General features: G+C 41.0%; 1 protein-coding gene across 1 annotated transcript in view; it reads right to left on the bottom strand.

The window, feature by feature from the left end:
* Nucleotides 1-1,633: 1,633 nt before the first annotated feature.
* Nucleotides 1,634-13,889, bottom strand: part of LOC143983438 (protocadherin-9-like) — a 1,708,725-nt gene continuing 1,696,469 nt past the window's right edge. Inside the window, exon 4 of the mRNA XM_077483140.1 lies at nt 1,634-3,620. Within this exon, the coding sequence (XP_077339266.1) occupies nt 3,247-3,620 (374 nt within the window). The 3' untranslated portion in view covers nt 1,634-3,246. The remainder of the gene's footprint in view (nt 3,621-13,889) is intronic.

Genomic DNA, 13,889 nt, shown 5'->3' with positions numbered 1-13,889 from the left:
GAAGAAGTCAGCTGAGGGGTAGAGAGATGAATGTGGGTGTAGCCGTCATAGAAATGGTAATGTTCATTGAGATGCATACCCATAAACAAGAATGCAAGGCTGCTTACTCCCCAATAAAAATATCCCTTCGAACTGCAAAGACTCCAACAGATATTCTGCCATACATTTTATCTAACCCCTGGATGCTGTGAAAAAGAAAAAAAAGTTGTAACTGCAAAATCTATGGAATTCTCAGGTGTATGGCTAATTTTAGAATTGCCTGTGGCAACAGGTTGAAGCCTGGACTGCATACAGCTTTAGGATTAGGTGATAATGAATTTATTTTGCCTACATGAAACACTCATTATCATTCACAGAGAAGAAAGTATCATACCTGTTTGAATATCACCAGTGCCTATGTTTTCCATGTATAAATTGATTCTATTTGACTCAATCACAAGGTACATTATAACAGGTTTAATGACAGCACATCTACTGTCATTCTCAAGATAACAGTATTTCTTGATCCATCAAAGTTGGTAAAGTGCCATGCATTATTACAGCATGAAAGGTTTCACTTGCAATTGGAAATGTAAATTCAAAAAAGGTGAAAAATCTAATTCCAGGTGCTAAGGTCACTTTAAGCTTCCTGCTATAAGCTAGTTAGAAGCTAGTTAGTACATGATTCATTAGCTCTTCTCACATATTATAGGAACACCAAAAGAATTTCATAAAATCAAAAAAATCTGTATCACATACTGTTTTATTGAACTCTTAAGTTTTTGTAAATTCATCACATATTTAAAGCTTATTAATTTGTGCCTAACTAGGCAAAGCTAGTGTGAATGAGCCCTAATGCACAAACAAGGTGCTTACGTGTGTGCAATAAATAAATACAGAGCTAGTTTAAAAAAACAATATATTGATTAATGTATAATTCATCTATATTACATATAAAATTGATTTCTATTGTACAGAATTTTACTAATACTGGGGAACAAAGAGCTAAAGCTGATTGAAAATTACACATAGGACAAAGAGCTTAAACTAATAATAAATATGTATATTGCATGTAAACAATTATTGTGTAATAATCTGACTGTCCTTATCTGACAGGGACATGTTACATGAGATTGAATTTACAATTGAATATACTAAGTTTTAGATAAAAACCTACAGCCAGTTCATATACTGTTTGTCCTACAATATTATAAGTGATAGCTGGAACATATCTCAGACACAGCTCAACTGTCATCATCTATTCCTTTTAAAGCTGCAGGTAATGGGTGGCTAGCATCTTAAAGCTATACTTGCATTGATTTATTTTAAATTAAATTTAGCTATTACTTGATTACTGAAAAGCTCTACTTTGTTTCATGTTCTCAAGCTCTAGACCTTAAGGTCTTTTAGTAGAGGTGTCTCATTTATTTATTATTAATTAGAATATATGCCTACATGCTGGTTCTCCAGAAAGGGTATTCTCTCTTGTTAGAGAAAGTTGCCACTATAATTAACCTTGTTCTCTTTAGATATTGTCCAATATTGTTTTATCAAAATTCTATTTTTTTTGACTATAGCATGCTGCTTATCAAGCTTTCAATAAATATGAACAAACACAGTTTGATAATATTATAAGAAATGATTCAAAACAGCATACATTTTAAAACATTTATTGCAAGTGCTTAATAACTGTAAATAACGTTGAATTGGCAAAGCAGTAACAAGAATAACTGGTTAGATACGTATTCTGTCATATTCACCAAACACCCCTCACAAACTGACAAATTACTGCAAAAAAGCAATGCACCCCCTTTCCACGCCTATACTGTGGATAAAATTGTGAGTTGGTATACACAAAAAAATATATTTTTTGAAGAAAAAAAAAAAAAAACATCTGATTAACAAACTTTTCATAGATGTTTAACTGTGGCATAGGATATTTTTTGTAAGGAATTTTGCATGCTACTTATTTGCTTTAATTGTCTGTCATGCCTTAACTAAAACCTTGATAGTATGTCCCAATTTATGTCTACGTGCAACTGAGATTCTATGAACATCAGAATTCACTTTTTGGCTAAACAGTGAAATGATATTTATTCTTGCCAGGCATTAGCCATTGATGTTAACAAACATTATTCAACAACAAAAACTGATAACTATCTACTCCCACCAACTGGCCTACTGAAAGAATGCCCTGTTACACTATGGAGTCACAACACATTTATTATTTTGTGGCTATGATCTAAGAAAAACACTTGTGTTATTACAGCACGCTAGCTACAAAAGTGGCCAATTTGGCAATATAAACTGTTTTCACAAATTCGTTCAATTGCATAATATTAGGGTTATTCTATTTTGAAAGGCTAAAATACGTTTGTATCATGGGTAATATATTTATTGCCTCTGTATTTAAGAAAATAATTTTAGACTTTGATATATTATCTAGAGTATCATATGGAATAAATAACATTTTCATATTTCAAAATATAACATTTAGAGAACAGTTTATTTGCCAAATGCCCACAGACTTTCCTACCACACTAAAACATGATCTTCAATAGTTTAACACAAGTGTTTCAAGTTGTTATATGTTAGACAGAAAACATTGAAACACTTAACACTTGGAAAAACAACATAAAATAATACTGTAGAATGCAACCTTGACACAAAAGTATGCTACAGTATATAAGTGATATTTTTCTTTTATAAGTACACAAAGTTGTTAGTAGTAACTTGTTTCTATGTACAGGTATCTGATCTCTGAATGATATACAAGTGTCCACTAACATTATTAATAGCACAATAGGTTTCATCTTGAAAGATTTAGCTGGTTTGTTTTAAATTATGATGTCAAGTATTACTGTTCCAGCACAGATTGACAATAACAAGAGCACAGTTCATCTAATTTGATATGCTTTTCAACTACAACAATCCACATTGAATTCTGTACTCTTCCTATCCCTTTTCAGTACCATAATATGCCTCCTGCAATTGGTAGCAGCAGTCCAGGGTAAAAACAAAAGTTAAAAAATAAACAAAAAAAAACATTTAGCAGAGTTTTAAACTCTGTTCACCAAAAATAACAAATCTAGAAATGTGTTTATTCACATATAGTAGAACACCACATGTTCATTGGTGCCAACACAAAAGTATGCATAATTTTTTTTAATATGTCACATAGTTCTAGAGGTTTACTCAGTATATGAAGCTCTGAACACACAATGATAACAAATCTAGTTTGGCTAAAATGATTAGTCCAAAAACTTGTTATAGTTGCTGCTCCTTTGGGCTATCCAGAGCACCTGAGACTGGCTTGTAGGATTTTAAATTAGCCAAAGGAATGTCACTCATATGATTCCCACTTGTGAAGTGTCCATCAGTACTCCCAAATTGGTTTCGATCATTGAACTGGTTTTTGTTGCTATCTTCTTTCCAGGTTTTTGTTAGTGTGTGTCCATTTACCAACTTGTCCTTTTTCAGCCAATCTTTCTGAGGTGCAAATGTAGAAAGAGGAGACTTTGGTTGCTGGTATGGACCGAGACTTGGGGGCATCCAGCAGTTATCTGAGTGGCCCAATACCAGACATTCTTGAGTACACATTTCTGTAGCTTCTGCTAATCCTCTAGGCCCAAGTGGTCCATCTGTGAGCAAAGATAAAAAAAAGATTTAAAACAATGGTTCACTACTATTATATATACAAATTAAAACAATGAATAATGTAAATATTATGAAAAACAGTAGATATATGCAATGTACCTATTCATTTAAAGTGAATATGTTTTTATTGGCAATTTGTAGATTTTTTTTAGGTTCACTAAAGAGACAAACTTAAAAATACACTTCTTAGCTCTTCACATATATAACGCGATTAGCAGTTCATTCACAACACATAACAATAAGATGCAGTAAAACCCACATTTTATCACACACCATTGCAATGGTAGAGCAGCTATTTAATGTGGTTTGTGGTGCTTGGTATTCATTCTTAAAGTAAGTGTATGTTTAGGTATTTTTGTTAGTTTTAGATTAGCATAGATACAAATAAAACCTTGATTGGGATTATGTTTGCTGCTTGAGTCCTATTGGAAAAATTTAATTAACTTCCTGATTATTATATTGTTAAACAGGGGCAGAAAAAGTGGTCCTTTGGTGGTGGGGGTGGTGGCATCAGAACACTGTAAGCCTTCACAGTTATGCTGTCTACACACACTCGGATCCTGGATTTTTTCCAACGAATGTTGGCTCAAACTTGTTTTGCCTACAAGCGGTCGCACAAATGTTGTTGGAAATTCCGAACTTCAAGAACAAGGTAACGTACACGACGTTTGATGAGCCAAGCAAAATTAAGTTCAATAGCCAGTGTGGCTCTTCTTCTTGATTCCGAGCATACGTGGAATTTTGTGCATCAGAATTGTGTACACATGATCGGAACCAGCTCCCAAATTTTTGTTGGCAGAAATTCCGACAGCAAATGTTCGATGGAGCCTACACACAGTCGGAATTTCTGACAAAAAGCTCCCATCGAACATTTGTTGTCGGAAATTCAGAGCGTGTGTACGCAGCATTACTCTTGGTGAGTGCAGGAACGGGCCCTGCTGTGAAATATTATATAAAAAATTGTAATTACATACCCCTGTTAAGAAGGGGCAGAAAAATTGGGTCTTTGGTGGTGCTGGTGGTGGTACCAGAACACTGTAACCCCTCACAGTTACACTTGTTGGGTCCAGGAACGGGCCTTGCTATTAAATATCATATCAAAAGAATTGTAATTGCATGCCCCTGTTAAACGGGGCAGAAACATTGTGCCTTGGGTGATGGTGGTGCCACAGCAATGTAACCCCCTTACAGGTACACTTGCTGGGCACAGGAACGGGCCCTGCATTGAAATATTATATCAAAATATGGCAAAATATTGTGGCTTTATGCCACAAAACTCCACGGCCACAAACTTAAGAAGGCTATTCATAAACATGCAGCTACAAGCTGACATGGGGGGACACAGGGCTCCCATATCCCTCAATGCCAACAAGGCATTTGACAGTATCATCTGGAGATATTTGTGGGCGGTGCTGACTAAGTTTGGCTTCAGGGATCGGTTTGTTGCATGAGTTAAACTGCTGTATGCATTCCCTCAGGCGAACATTAGAGTGGCGGACAGAATGTTGCATGGTTTTGCACTGGGCAGGGGAACAAGGCAAGGATGCCCGCTGTCTCCACTGCTCTTTGCAATTGCAATAGAACCATTGGCAGCCCTGACAAGGGACAGCACACAAATGTGTGGGTTACAATATGGGGTCCTCCATGAAAAAATGATGTTATATGCAGATGACATGTTACTCTTTCTGGGAGACCCCAGTCACTCACTGCCATAATAATGGCAATGTCCACAATAGAGCAATTTGGTTACTATTTGGGCCTGACCATAAATTGGTCCAAGAAAGCCATAATGATGCTGGACTAAGACCGGGAGGTGAAACTTCCTGATTCATGTATCATACCCATGGTAACCAGCTTCAAGTACCTGGGGGTACAAGTTACACCCAACCTTGGAGACTACTGTTCGCTAAATATATGTCCCCTAGTATTCCGATTTCGGGATAAGATAAACACATGGAACAACCTGAAGATGTCACTGGCAGGAAAAGCTAACTTAATCGAAATTATTCTAATGCCCCAGTTGCTATACTTCCTACACAATCTGCTGGTAGTAATACACCTTAAAATCTTTAGAGTGGTAAATACCCTTTTTCGGTGACTGTTGAACAATAAGCCCCCTAGAATCAGGCTAGGGCAGCTGCAAAATTCTAAGTACAGCGGAGGGTTGGCGATACCCAAACCTTGGTTGTACTATATAGCAGCCCAACTGCCACATTTGGTCGGCTCTATGTCTCATGATCCGATGGGCTGGGCCCCACAGTTGATGCTGTTTGCATCTGGAGCAGAGACCATCCCTATGGGTCTGGAGGTATAAATGTTCAAGAAATCCAATAAAAAGACCCCAACGCTTTCACTGGTACAAAAAATCTGGAATAAGGGCAGACAGCTCCAGGGGGTACAGGGATTCACAGAATATAGCCCAATATGGGGTAATCATAAATATGTGGAGATGGTTAATCTACAGCAGGGGCCCAGATGGAGCGCTCATGGTGTGACTTTGCTGTAACACATATTTAATGATGGTAAACTGCTGTCTTTTGCAGACAACAAGCCAAATTCAACTTACCCACCACTATGGCTTCCTCGTACCTACAGCTTTGGCACGCTGTTGCATGCGCAGGGGGGTGAGGGGGGATGGGCACTGTCGCCCACCCCACCTGTGCTGCAATCTAACAACTAAGGGAATTATATCCCAATGCTACCACATGCTATTAGCAAGACACCAAAGGACATATCCCTGTAAAGCTCTGTCCATATGGGAAAGGGACCTTAGCCAAATCTTGGGGAAACAGTGGGAAGAAGCCTTACAATCCATATCTGCATGCTCCCTGAATGTGGCACAAAAAGTCTCCCAACTATACATAATACTGAGAGCACACTACACCCCAACTAAATTAATAGGATGGGCCGATCAATATACCCCTTGTGTTGTCGGTGCCAGCAGCACAACGGGAACCTCATCTATCTCATGTGGTGATGCCCAAAGCTCCACCGCTACTGGAATGAGGTAGTTGGTACACTCAATGGGGTGTTTCAAACAAACCCTATTTGCTGCATACTGGGGGTTCTGGAGGAGGTAGTCCCTGAGGAACTGATCAGGGTTGCATTCTCCAGGGCACTATTTCAGGCAAGGAAACTTATATTAATGGGCTGGAAGTCTGCATCGCCACCCTCCACCACTTCCTGGATAACACACATGGGTAAAACCCTTGTTATGAATGTGAGCCTATCAACGGAGTCTGGGGACAGGCACTGAATGTGTGTTCAGAAAGAACACTGGATGCAGGACAGGCCAGCAGCTCAACTGCATATTGAGCAAGTTCTAGCCAGTGGTCCATCCTCAAGACCCAGTAACCCAGTGGATGCTCTGTTGGAAATGTCTCCAAGCCTGCTCTTGCCCCTAGATATTCCTGCAACATGTAATGCAGATGATGGTTGATTGAACCGATCAGACCTTGGCGCTGAGTGCTGAAAAATAGTTTCAAGGCATTGGCCAGCCGGCCACCTTCTCCACCGCTCTTTCTCTGACTGAGCAATGCCTCGGCAACTCATTGTTCAGCACCAAGAAATGGTAACCTCCCAGGGTCTGGGCATGTGTTACACATACCTTTCTTCAAGGCCTCCTTAGAATGTTTAATCCTCTGCTGCCTCTGTGAAGGCAGGGTTAGTTCTGCAACTTTACCATTGTAACGTGGATCAAGAAGGGTTGCCAGCCAGTAATGATCCTTGATACCACAAATCCTAGGGTCCTTTCCCAGCCTTTGCCGAATCAGGGAGGCCATGCAGTGTAAATTTGTAGAGACATTTGATTCTGAGTCCTCTGAGTCACTAAGGATTACATGATCCATAACTACCTCCTCCTAGCCACATACAACTCCTTGGGTTTCTGGGGACTGAAAAATATCCCATGAAGACTGCTGCTGAGTGTTATCCTCTACATCCATGCTGACCCAATCCTCCTCCTCCTCTTCTTCCTGTGTGTTTGGTGGGCCAGCAGGAGTGCTATCTGGATAAAGGGGGCCTTGAGAGGTAAGGAAGTCCTCCTCTTCCTCCTGCTGTTCTGCCTCAAATGCCCTGTCCATTATTACACAAAGCGTGTGCTCCAACCGGAAGACTAGAGGGACAGTGTCACTGATGCATGCATTGTCGATGCTCACCATCCTTGTGGCCTCCTCAAATTACAGGAAGGTGCATGCATCCTTGATCAGTAGCCACTGGTGTGGCGAGAAGAAGCAGAGCTCCCCTGTCCCTGTTCTGGTGCCATACTCACACAGGTACTCATTAATGACCCTCTGCTGTGTGTGCAGCTGCTGCAGAATTGCTAATGTTAAGTTCCACCTGGTGGGCATGTCACAAATGAGGTAGTTGGTGGTCAGGTTGCATTCCCTTTGGATGTCAGCCAGCTGAGCACTGGCATTGTATGACCAGCAGAAATTACCAAAGACTTTTCAGGCCTGCCTTAGGAGATCCTATAAGCCTGGGTACCTGCTCAAGAACCCATGCACCACAAAATTCAGGACATGTGCCAAACATGGAACATGAGTCAAGTGCCATTGTCACATACAACCATTCCTGGCTGAAACTGGCATGGCATGAATCACCTCTGGGCCTGCCCCCACAGAGATAACAGAATTTTTGCCCCAGTGTGACTCCTGTCCCCTAAGCAGACCAACTCAAGCACCACATGGCATATTTTTAGCTGACTGCTTGCGTAGCCTCTTGAACACTTATGGAGCATCACTGATTCCAAGGACATATCTGCAGAAGAGGCCATAGAGAAAGAAGAAGAGGAAGGGGTGGAGGAGAGGGGTGTAGCAGAATCACCACTAGCATTTTGGAGGTGTGGTGGTGGAACAAGCTCCAACAATACTGAACCTTGTTCTGCATCCTTCTGAGCTGCCAGCAGAGTTACCCAGTGCGCCATGAAGGAAAGGTTACCTCCCTGCCCATGTCTGCTGGACCATGAGTCAGCAGTAATATGCACTGCCCTGCTGACCACCTGGTCCAATGAGGCCAAAAAATTGCCTTCCACATTCCAGTAGAGAGCCGGAATGAATAGCCTTCCTTTAAAAGAAATGCAGTTTTGGAACCTGCCACTGAGGTACAGCACATTCCACAAATTCACAAAAGGGGGCAGAGTCTACCAGCTGAAAAGGCAGAAATTTGGCCAAGCTAATATTTAGACATTGAACATGTGGATGGCTGGGACTGAATTTCTTTTTACGCTTCAGCAACTGGGGTAGGGAAATTTGCCTGCTAAAACCAGATGGTGTTGTACTGCTAGCAGATTGTCTGCAAGTATTGGGACACCTAGTGCTATACCTTCATTCCTCTCAGTGAAGGTTTTTGAGAGGACTGGAGGTATAGTGAGGTTGGAGATCCCAGATGAGGAGCAAGGAGAAGTCCGCCTTTTTCTTTGATGTGGGTCTTTCAAGTGCTGTTGCCAATGAACTGCATGGCAGGTCATCATACATATGGTCAAGCATGTGGTGCTCAAGTGGCTGCTGTTCTGGCCACGCTTGATCTGCTTCAGACATAGGTTCCAAACAGCAATGGTGTGATCTGCTGCACATGTGTCGAAAAACACTTACACCAAGGAACTTTTAAAAGTCAGTGTGCAGTCAGCAGCACCCTGAACCTGCAGAGCTCTGTGGTGTGATGTAATAGAGTGGCTGCCCTTAATCTGCCCCCTAGAGGATAGCCTGTCTTGTTTGAGTTGTCCCTCCTCCTCCTCTCTTCTCTCAGGCACTCAAGTACAGTCAGTGACCTCATCATCCCCTCCCTCCTCATCACTGAAGCAAACTTGCCAGAATGCTGCAGCTGGGGGAACATGACTGCCAGGTTCTTATCCTTCTTGGGAACCCCCTATCTCTGGGCTCACGTTATTCCCTACCTCAGCTTGGAAGCCAACAACAGAGCCTTCAAATCACTGCGCATCCTCCAGCAGCATGTACCCGACAATGTTATTGAATAGTTCGGGGGACTCCTCCATGCATGATGGTGGGGCTAGGGAAGGAGTGACTGTGAACAAGCAGCCAGTGGAATAGGCCGCTTTGGCAGCTGCATTGGAAGGCAAACTACTCTGAGCCTGGGAGACAGAGAATGAGGAGGAGGGCTTTGTTATCCACTCCACCAACTCTTCTACATGTTCTGGCTAAATAACATGGCCAGCAGCAGAAAAAAAGCGTTCCCCATGGCCACCTGCAAAGGATGAACCATGTCCATGAGAGGTGATCAAGAGAGGTGATCAAATACCACCAAAAGAAAGCTCTATTTGTGGGAAAAAAAGGACGTCAATTTTGTTTGGGAGTCACGTCTCACGACCGTGCAATTGTCAGTTAAAACATTGCAGTGCTGAATCACAAAAAGTGATCCAGCAAAATGGTCCGGGGCTTAAGTGGTTAAGCAGTTACAGCAACAGATTTTTTTTCTTTTTGAATATGATTGTATTTACCCATGTCAGTGTTAAATGGGCTAAAACTTCAAACGGACACTTTTTTGGGACAACTTGATCTGTTAAAGAAGTCAAAAAATAAAATACTTGGCCAAATCACTTGGTGAAAGTAAAATAGAAAATCCTAAAAAAAAGAAAACAAATGCAGCCAGCACATGTACCTTAACATATGCCACATATCTCACTCAGAAAAAGCAAGGTCTCCCCATGAATCATCTACCCTTACTCAAGATAGCCACAGCTAAAAATGCTATGGGGTGTTTTTCAAAGGGATTTCTCAACAAAATAAAGCACAAAGACATGGATGGATGAGTGAACTAGCTTTAAATATTAAAAACATTAATATTAATAGCATTTTCAGTTTGTAGTGCTCATATACATTACAGTTAAGTTCTACTTTAAGTGCAGTGCCCCTTAGAAACTAACCAAAATTTGCCTTGCTGACATCAGGCCACCAAAAGATTATAAATGGTTGTTGAGGCTTCCATTAGAGAGATATTCACCCATTTACTATTGTGGTGACATTTCATTCACCAGGCAGGAAAAACTGACAAAGAGATTTGAAATCAATTTCCAAGAAATGGATAGCTAGAGAAAAGCGTGTATTGCAGATAAAATGAAACTTATTTGCACTAGAGTTAATTAAAATAATAAACCTGCAAAATAGTCAGTTACTTTATATTCCTTTTGCTAAATATTTTAGATAACTAATTAAGAAGTTTGGTATTTATTGTACATGTCATTTGTCATTTGGCTCTAATATGAATAGCACATGTTTTCCAGTAAATGCACATTTAGGCCTTATACATGGAGCGTAGAACACACTGAGGGTGATTTAGTAAAACTGCAGCATGCACAATCAGGTGCAGAAAAGAGGGAGAGATGAGTGTACTGTGGTGAGGCTGTGTATCAGATCCTTAGTAGCAGTGGACAGATGGCACTGAAGGCAACACTTTGTAGAGAAGAAACAGCTCTGGAGGGTCAAAGAAGAGAGAAAGACACCTCTAAGTGCACTGGTTAAAAGATTTATTACAGGTACAATGGGATTAAACAGATTTACAAGAGAGTAAGAGGTCATAGGCATATAATTATTAGTCCTCATGCGCATCAGTGTAATCCTTATCTGTCTGGGAGAGAGAGCCGTTCTGCAGCTGTCAGATTCCCTGGTGATGTGGATTAGCGAGGAGGTGAAGATGCGATGAGGTGGCCTGGGTTTTGAAACCAAGCTGGAACGCAGGCGGCCAATGTAACATCAGGTGAAGATGGTGGGCAGTAACATGTTTTGGAGCATGCACGGGTCTGACGAAGAAGCCATACATTCTCTGAAATGCGTTACTGCCCACTACCTTCACCTGATGTTACATTGGATGCCTGCTTTCCAGCTTGGTTCCATTTTCTCCCCAGACAGACAAGGATTACAGCGATCCACATGAGGACTAATAATTATAAGCCTATGACCTCTAATGCCGCGTACACACGATCGGACTATCCAGCTGACAAACCACCGGACTTTGCAGCAGAGGTCCGCCAGACTTTCTGAATTAGTAGACCTGCCCACACATGACCGGACTTTTCCGGCGGACTAGGTAATTTATTAAAAGGAAATACAGTACATAATGCCCATTTGACAAAAAAGACAACTTAAGAATGGATAATTATCATCAAAACATGAATCCCCAGGCAGTAGATTTTGAAACTGTGCAAGCACACTTAATGTGCAAAACATGTAAGCACTAATACTTCTGTATAGCATATACTATTGCCATTTTTTACTTTTAGTATTTTGTTGCAGTCATCTTCATTAATATCAGTACACATTGTACAGTGATGTTCAAAAAGTCAAATACTAAATAGCTAACAGATGTAAAGTAGCCCCAAATACATTATGAAAATATACTTTTTTCTACACATTCTATTACTTAGCCGACAATCATTTGGATGCTGGAACATTAGGTACTTAGCAATTTAATTAGTAACTTAGCCATATGTACACTGTCAGAGTTGTGTACAAAGCTTGCGAGTGTGGTGAATCGTGCATTTTATTTCATTCAGGTTCAGTCAATGACTGGCAAAGACATTATAAAAAAACGTAGGCAGTTACAGCCCAAACCCTGCAACACCTTTCTTCCCAGTATGTGAATTTAGTCATTTGGCTCAGTATATACTTTTTAGACCCATTTTGTAGGACACACATGGGTCAGAAAAATACATAATGGATTTGATTTACTAAAGCTGGAAAGTGAAAACTCTGGTGCAGTGATGCACAGAAAGCAGGCAGCTTCCAGGTTATGTTTATATTTGTCAAAGCTTAATTGAAGAAGATAGAAGCAGATTGGCTACAATTCAGAGCTGCACCAGATTTTTCATTCTCCAGTTTTAGTAAATCAACCCCAATGCGAGACAGCTTTTACAGTAGCTATAATAAATGCATGATTAACGTATTTTTGGTAATCACAGATTTTAACCACTTCCCGCCCAAAATATAGCAGAATGACGGCCGGAAAGTGGTTGTATTATCCTGACTGGGCGTCAAATGACATCCAGTAGGATAAGCTGGTAGCACGTGCCCACTGGGGGCACACAGTACAGTGATCGGTGGTGTGGTATGTTGCTCTGACACACCGCATCTCTGATCCTGGTAAAGAGCCTATGATGTAAGCATTTTACCATGTGATCACCTGTGTCCAATCATAGCTCATCACATGGTAACCAGAAAACGCCATTTATCAGCGTTTCCCCTACTCATGCTGACAAGGTGCGTGTAAAGAAGAGCTGATCAGCGGCTCTCCTGACTGGGGGGGTTATGCGCTGATAATTAGTGTATTGATTATTAATTATTAATTATCAGTACAGACCCATCGAGGATGCCCACTAGAGCCCACCAGGGATGCCCATGAGAGCCCACCAGGGATGACAATCAGTGCCAATCAGTGCCCATTAGGGATACCAATCTATGCCCACCAGTGATGCCTTTCAGTGCATCCTAATCAGTGATGCCTATCAGTGCCATCTATCAGTGCCCCCATCAGGAACCATCAGTGCCACCCATTAGTGCCCATCAGTGCAACCCATCAGTGCCCATTAGTGCCACCTATCAGTGTCCATCAGTGCCACCTGTCAGTGCCCATCAGTGCTGCCTATGAATGCCCATCAGTGCTACCTATCAGTGCCCATCAGTACTACATATCAGTGCCCATCAGTGCTATATATAAGTGCCTCATCATCAGTGCCCATCAGTGCCACCTCATCAGTGCCACCTCATCAGTGCCCAGCAGTGCCGCCTCATGAGTGCTGTCAGTGCAGCCTCATCAGAGCTCATCAGTGAAGGAGAAAAGGTACTTATTTATAAGGTTTTATAACTGAAACAAAGAAATTGTTATTTTTTTCAAACTTTTCATTTGAAAAATGACCATGCATGACCTCGTATTTGTCATTCCAAATGCGACAGTGCTGAAACCTGAATATTTGCCTGGGCAGGAAGAGGGTGAAAGTGCCCTGTATTGAAGTGGTTAAACATTTGTTAGCAATCATTTAATTAGCATTACATTGGATTTAAGTGTGCTACAAATAAAATGATAAGTAACAAGTAGTAAATCTAGATATAATAGGCCATGTAACCCTAACCTTTCTATCTTGGCTACTAAGATATTGTTGGCAGCAACCACACTCTCACATCACACTGAAAGGAAACAAGTACTAAAATAAATATATTGCCTGTCATTGCTGAACTTCTCCAATTGCTTGTTGCCTGGCTTTTTCTGGCTTCAGCACTTTCTGAATAATGACCTTCAACAAGCAG

The sequence above is a fragment of the Lithobates pipiens genome, unplaced genomic scaffold (assembly GCF_037356315.1).
Source record: "Lithobates pipiens isolate NorthernLeopardFrog02 unplaced genomic scaffold, aLitPip1_a1.2 Scaffold_16, whole genome shotgun sequence".
In the NCBI taxonomy this organism is placed as follows: domain Eukaryota; kingdom Metazoa; phylum Chordata; class Amphibia; order Anura; family Ranidae; genus Lithobates; species Lithobates pipiens.
This window is presented reverse-complemented; position numbering and strand designations above follow the sequence as displayed.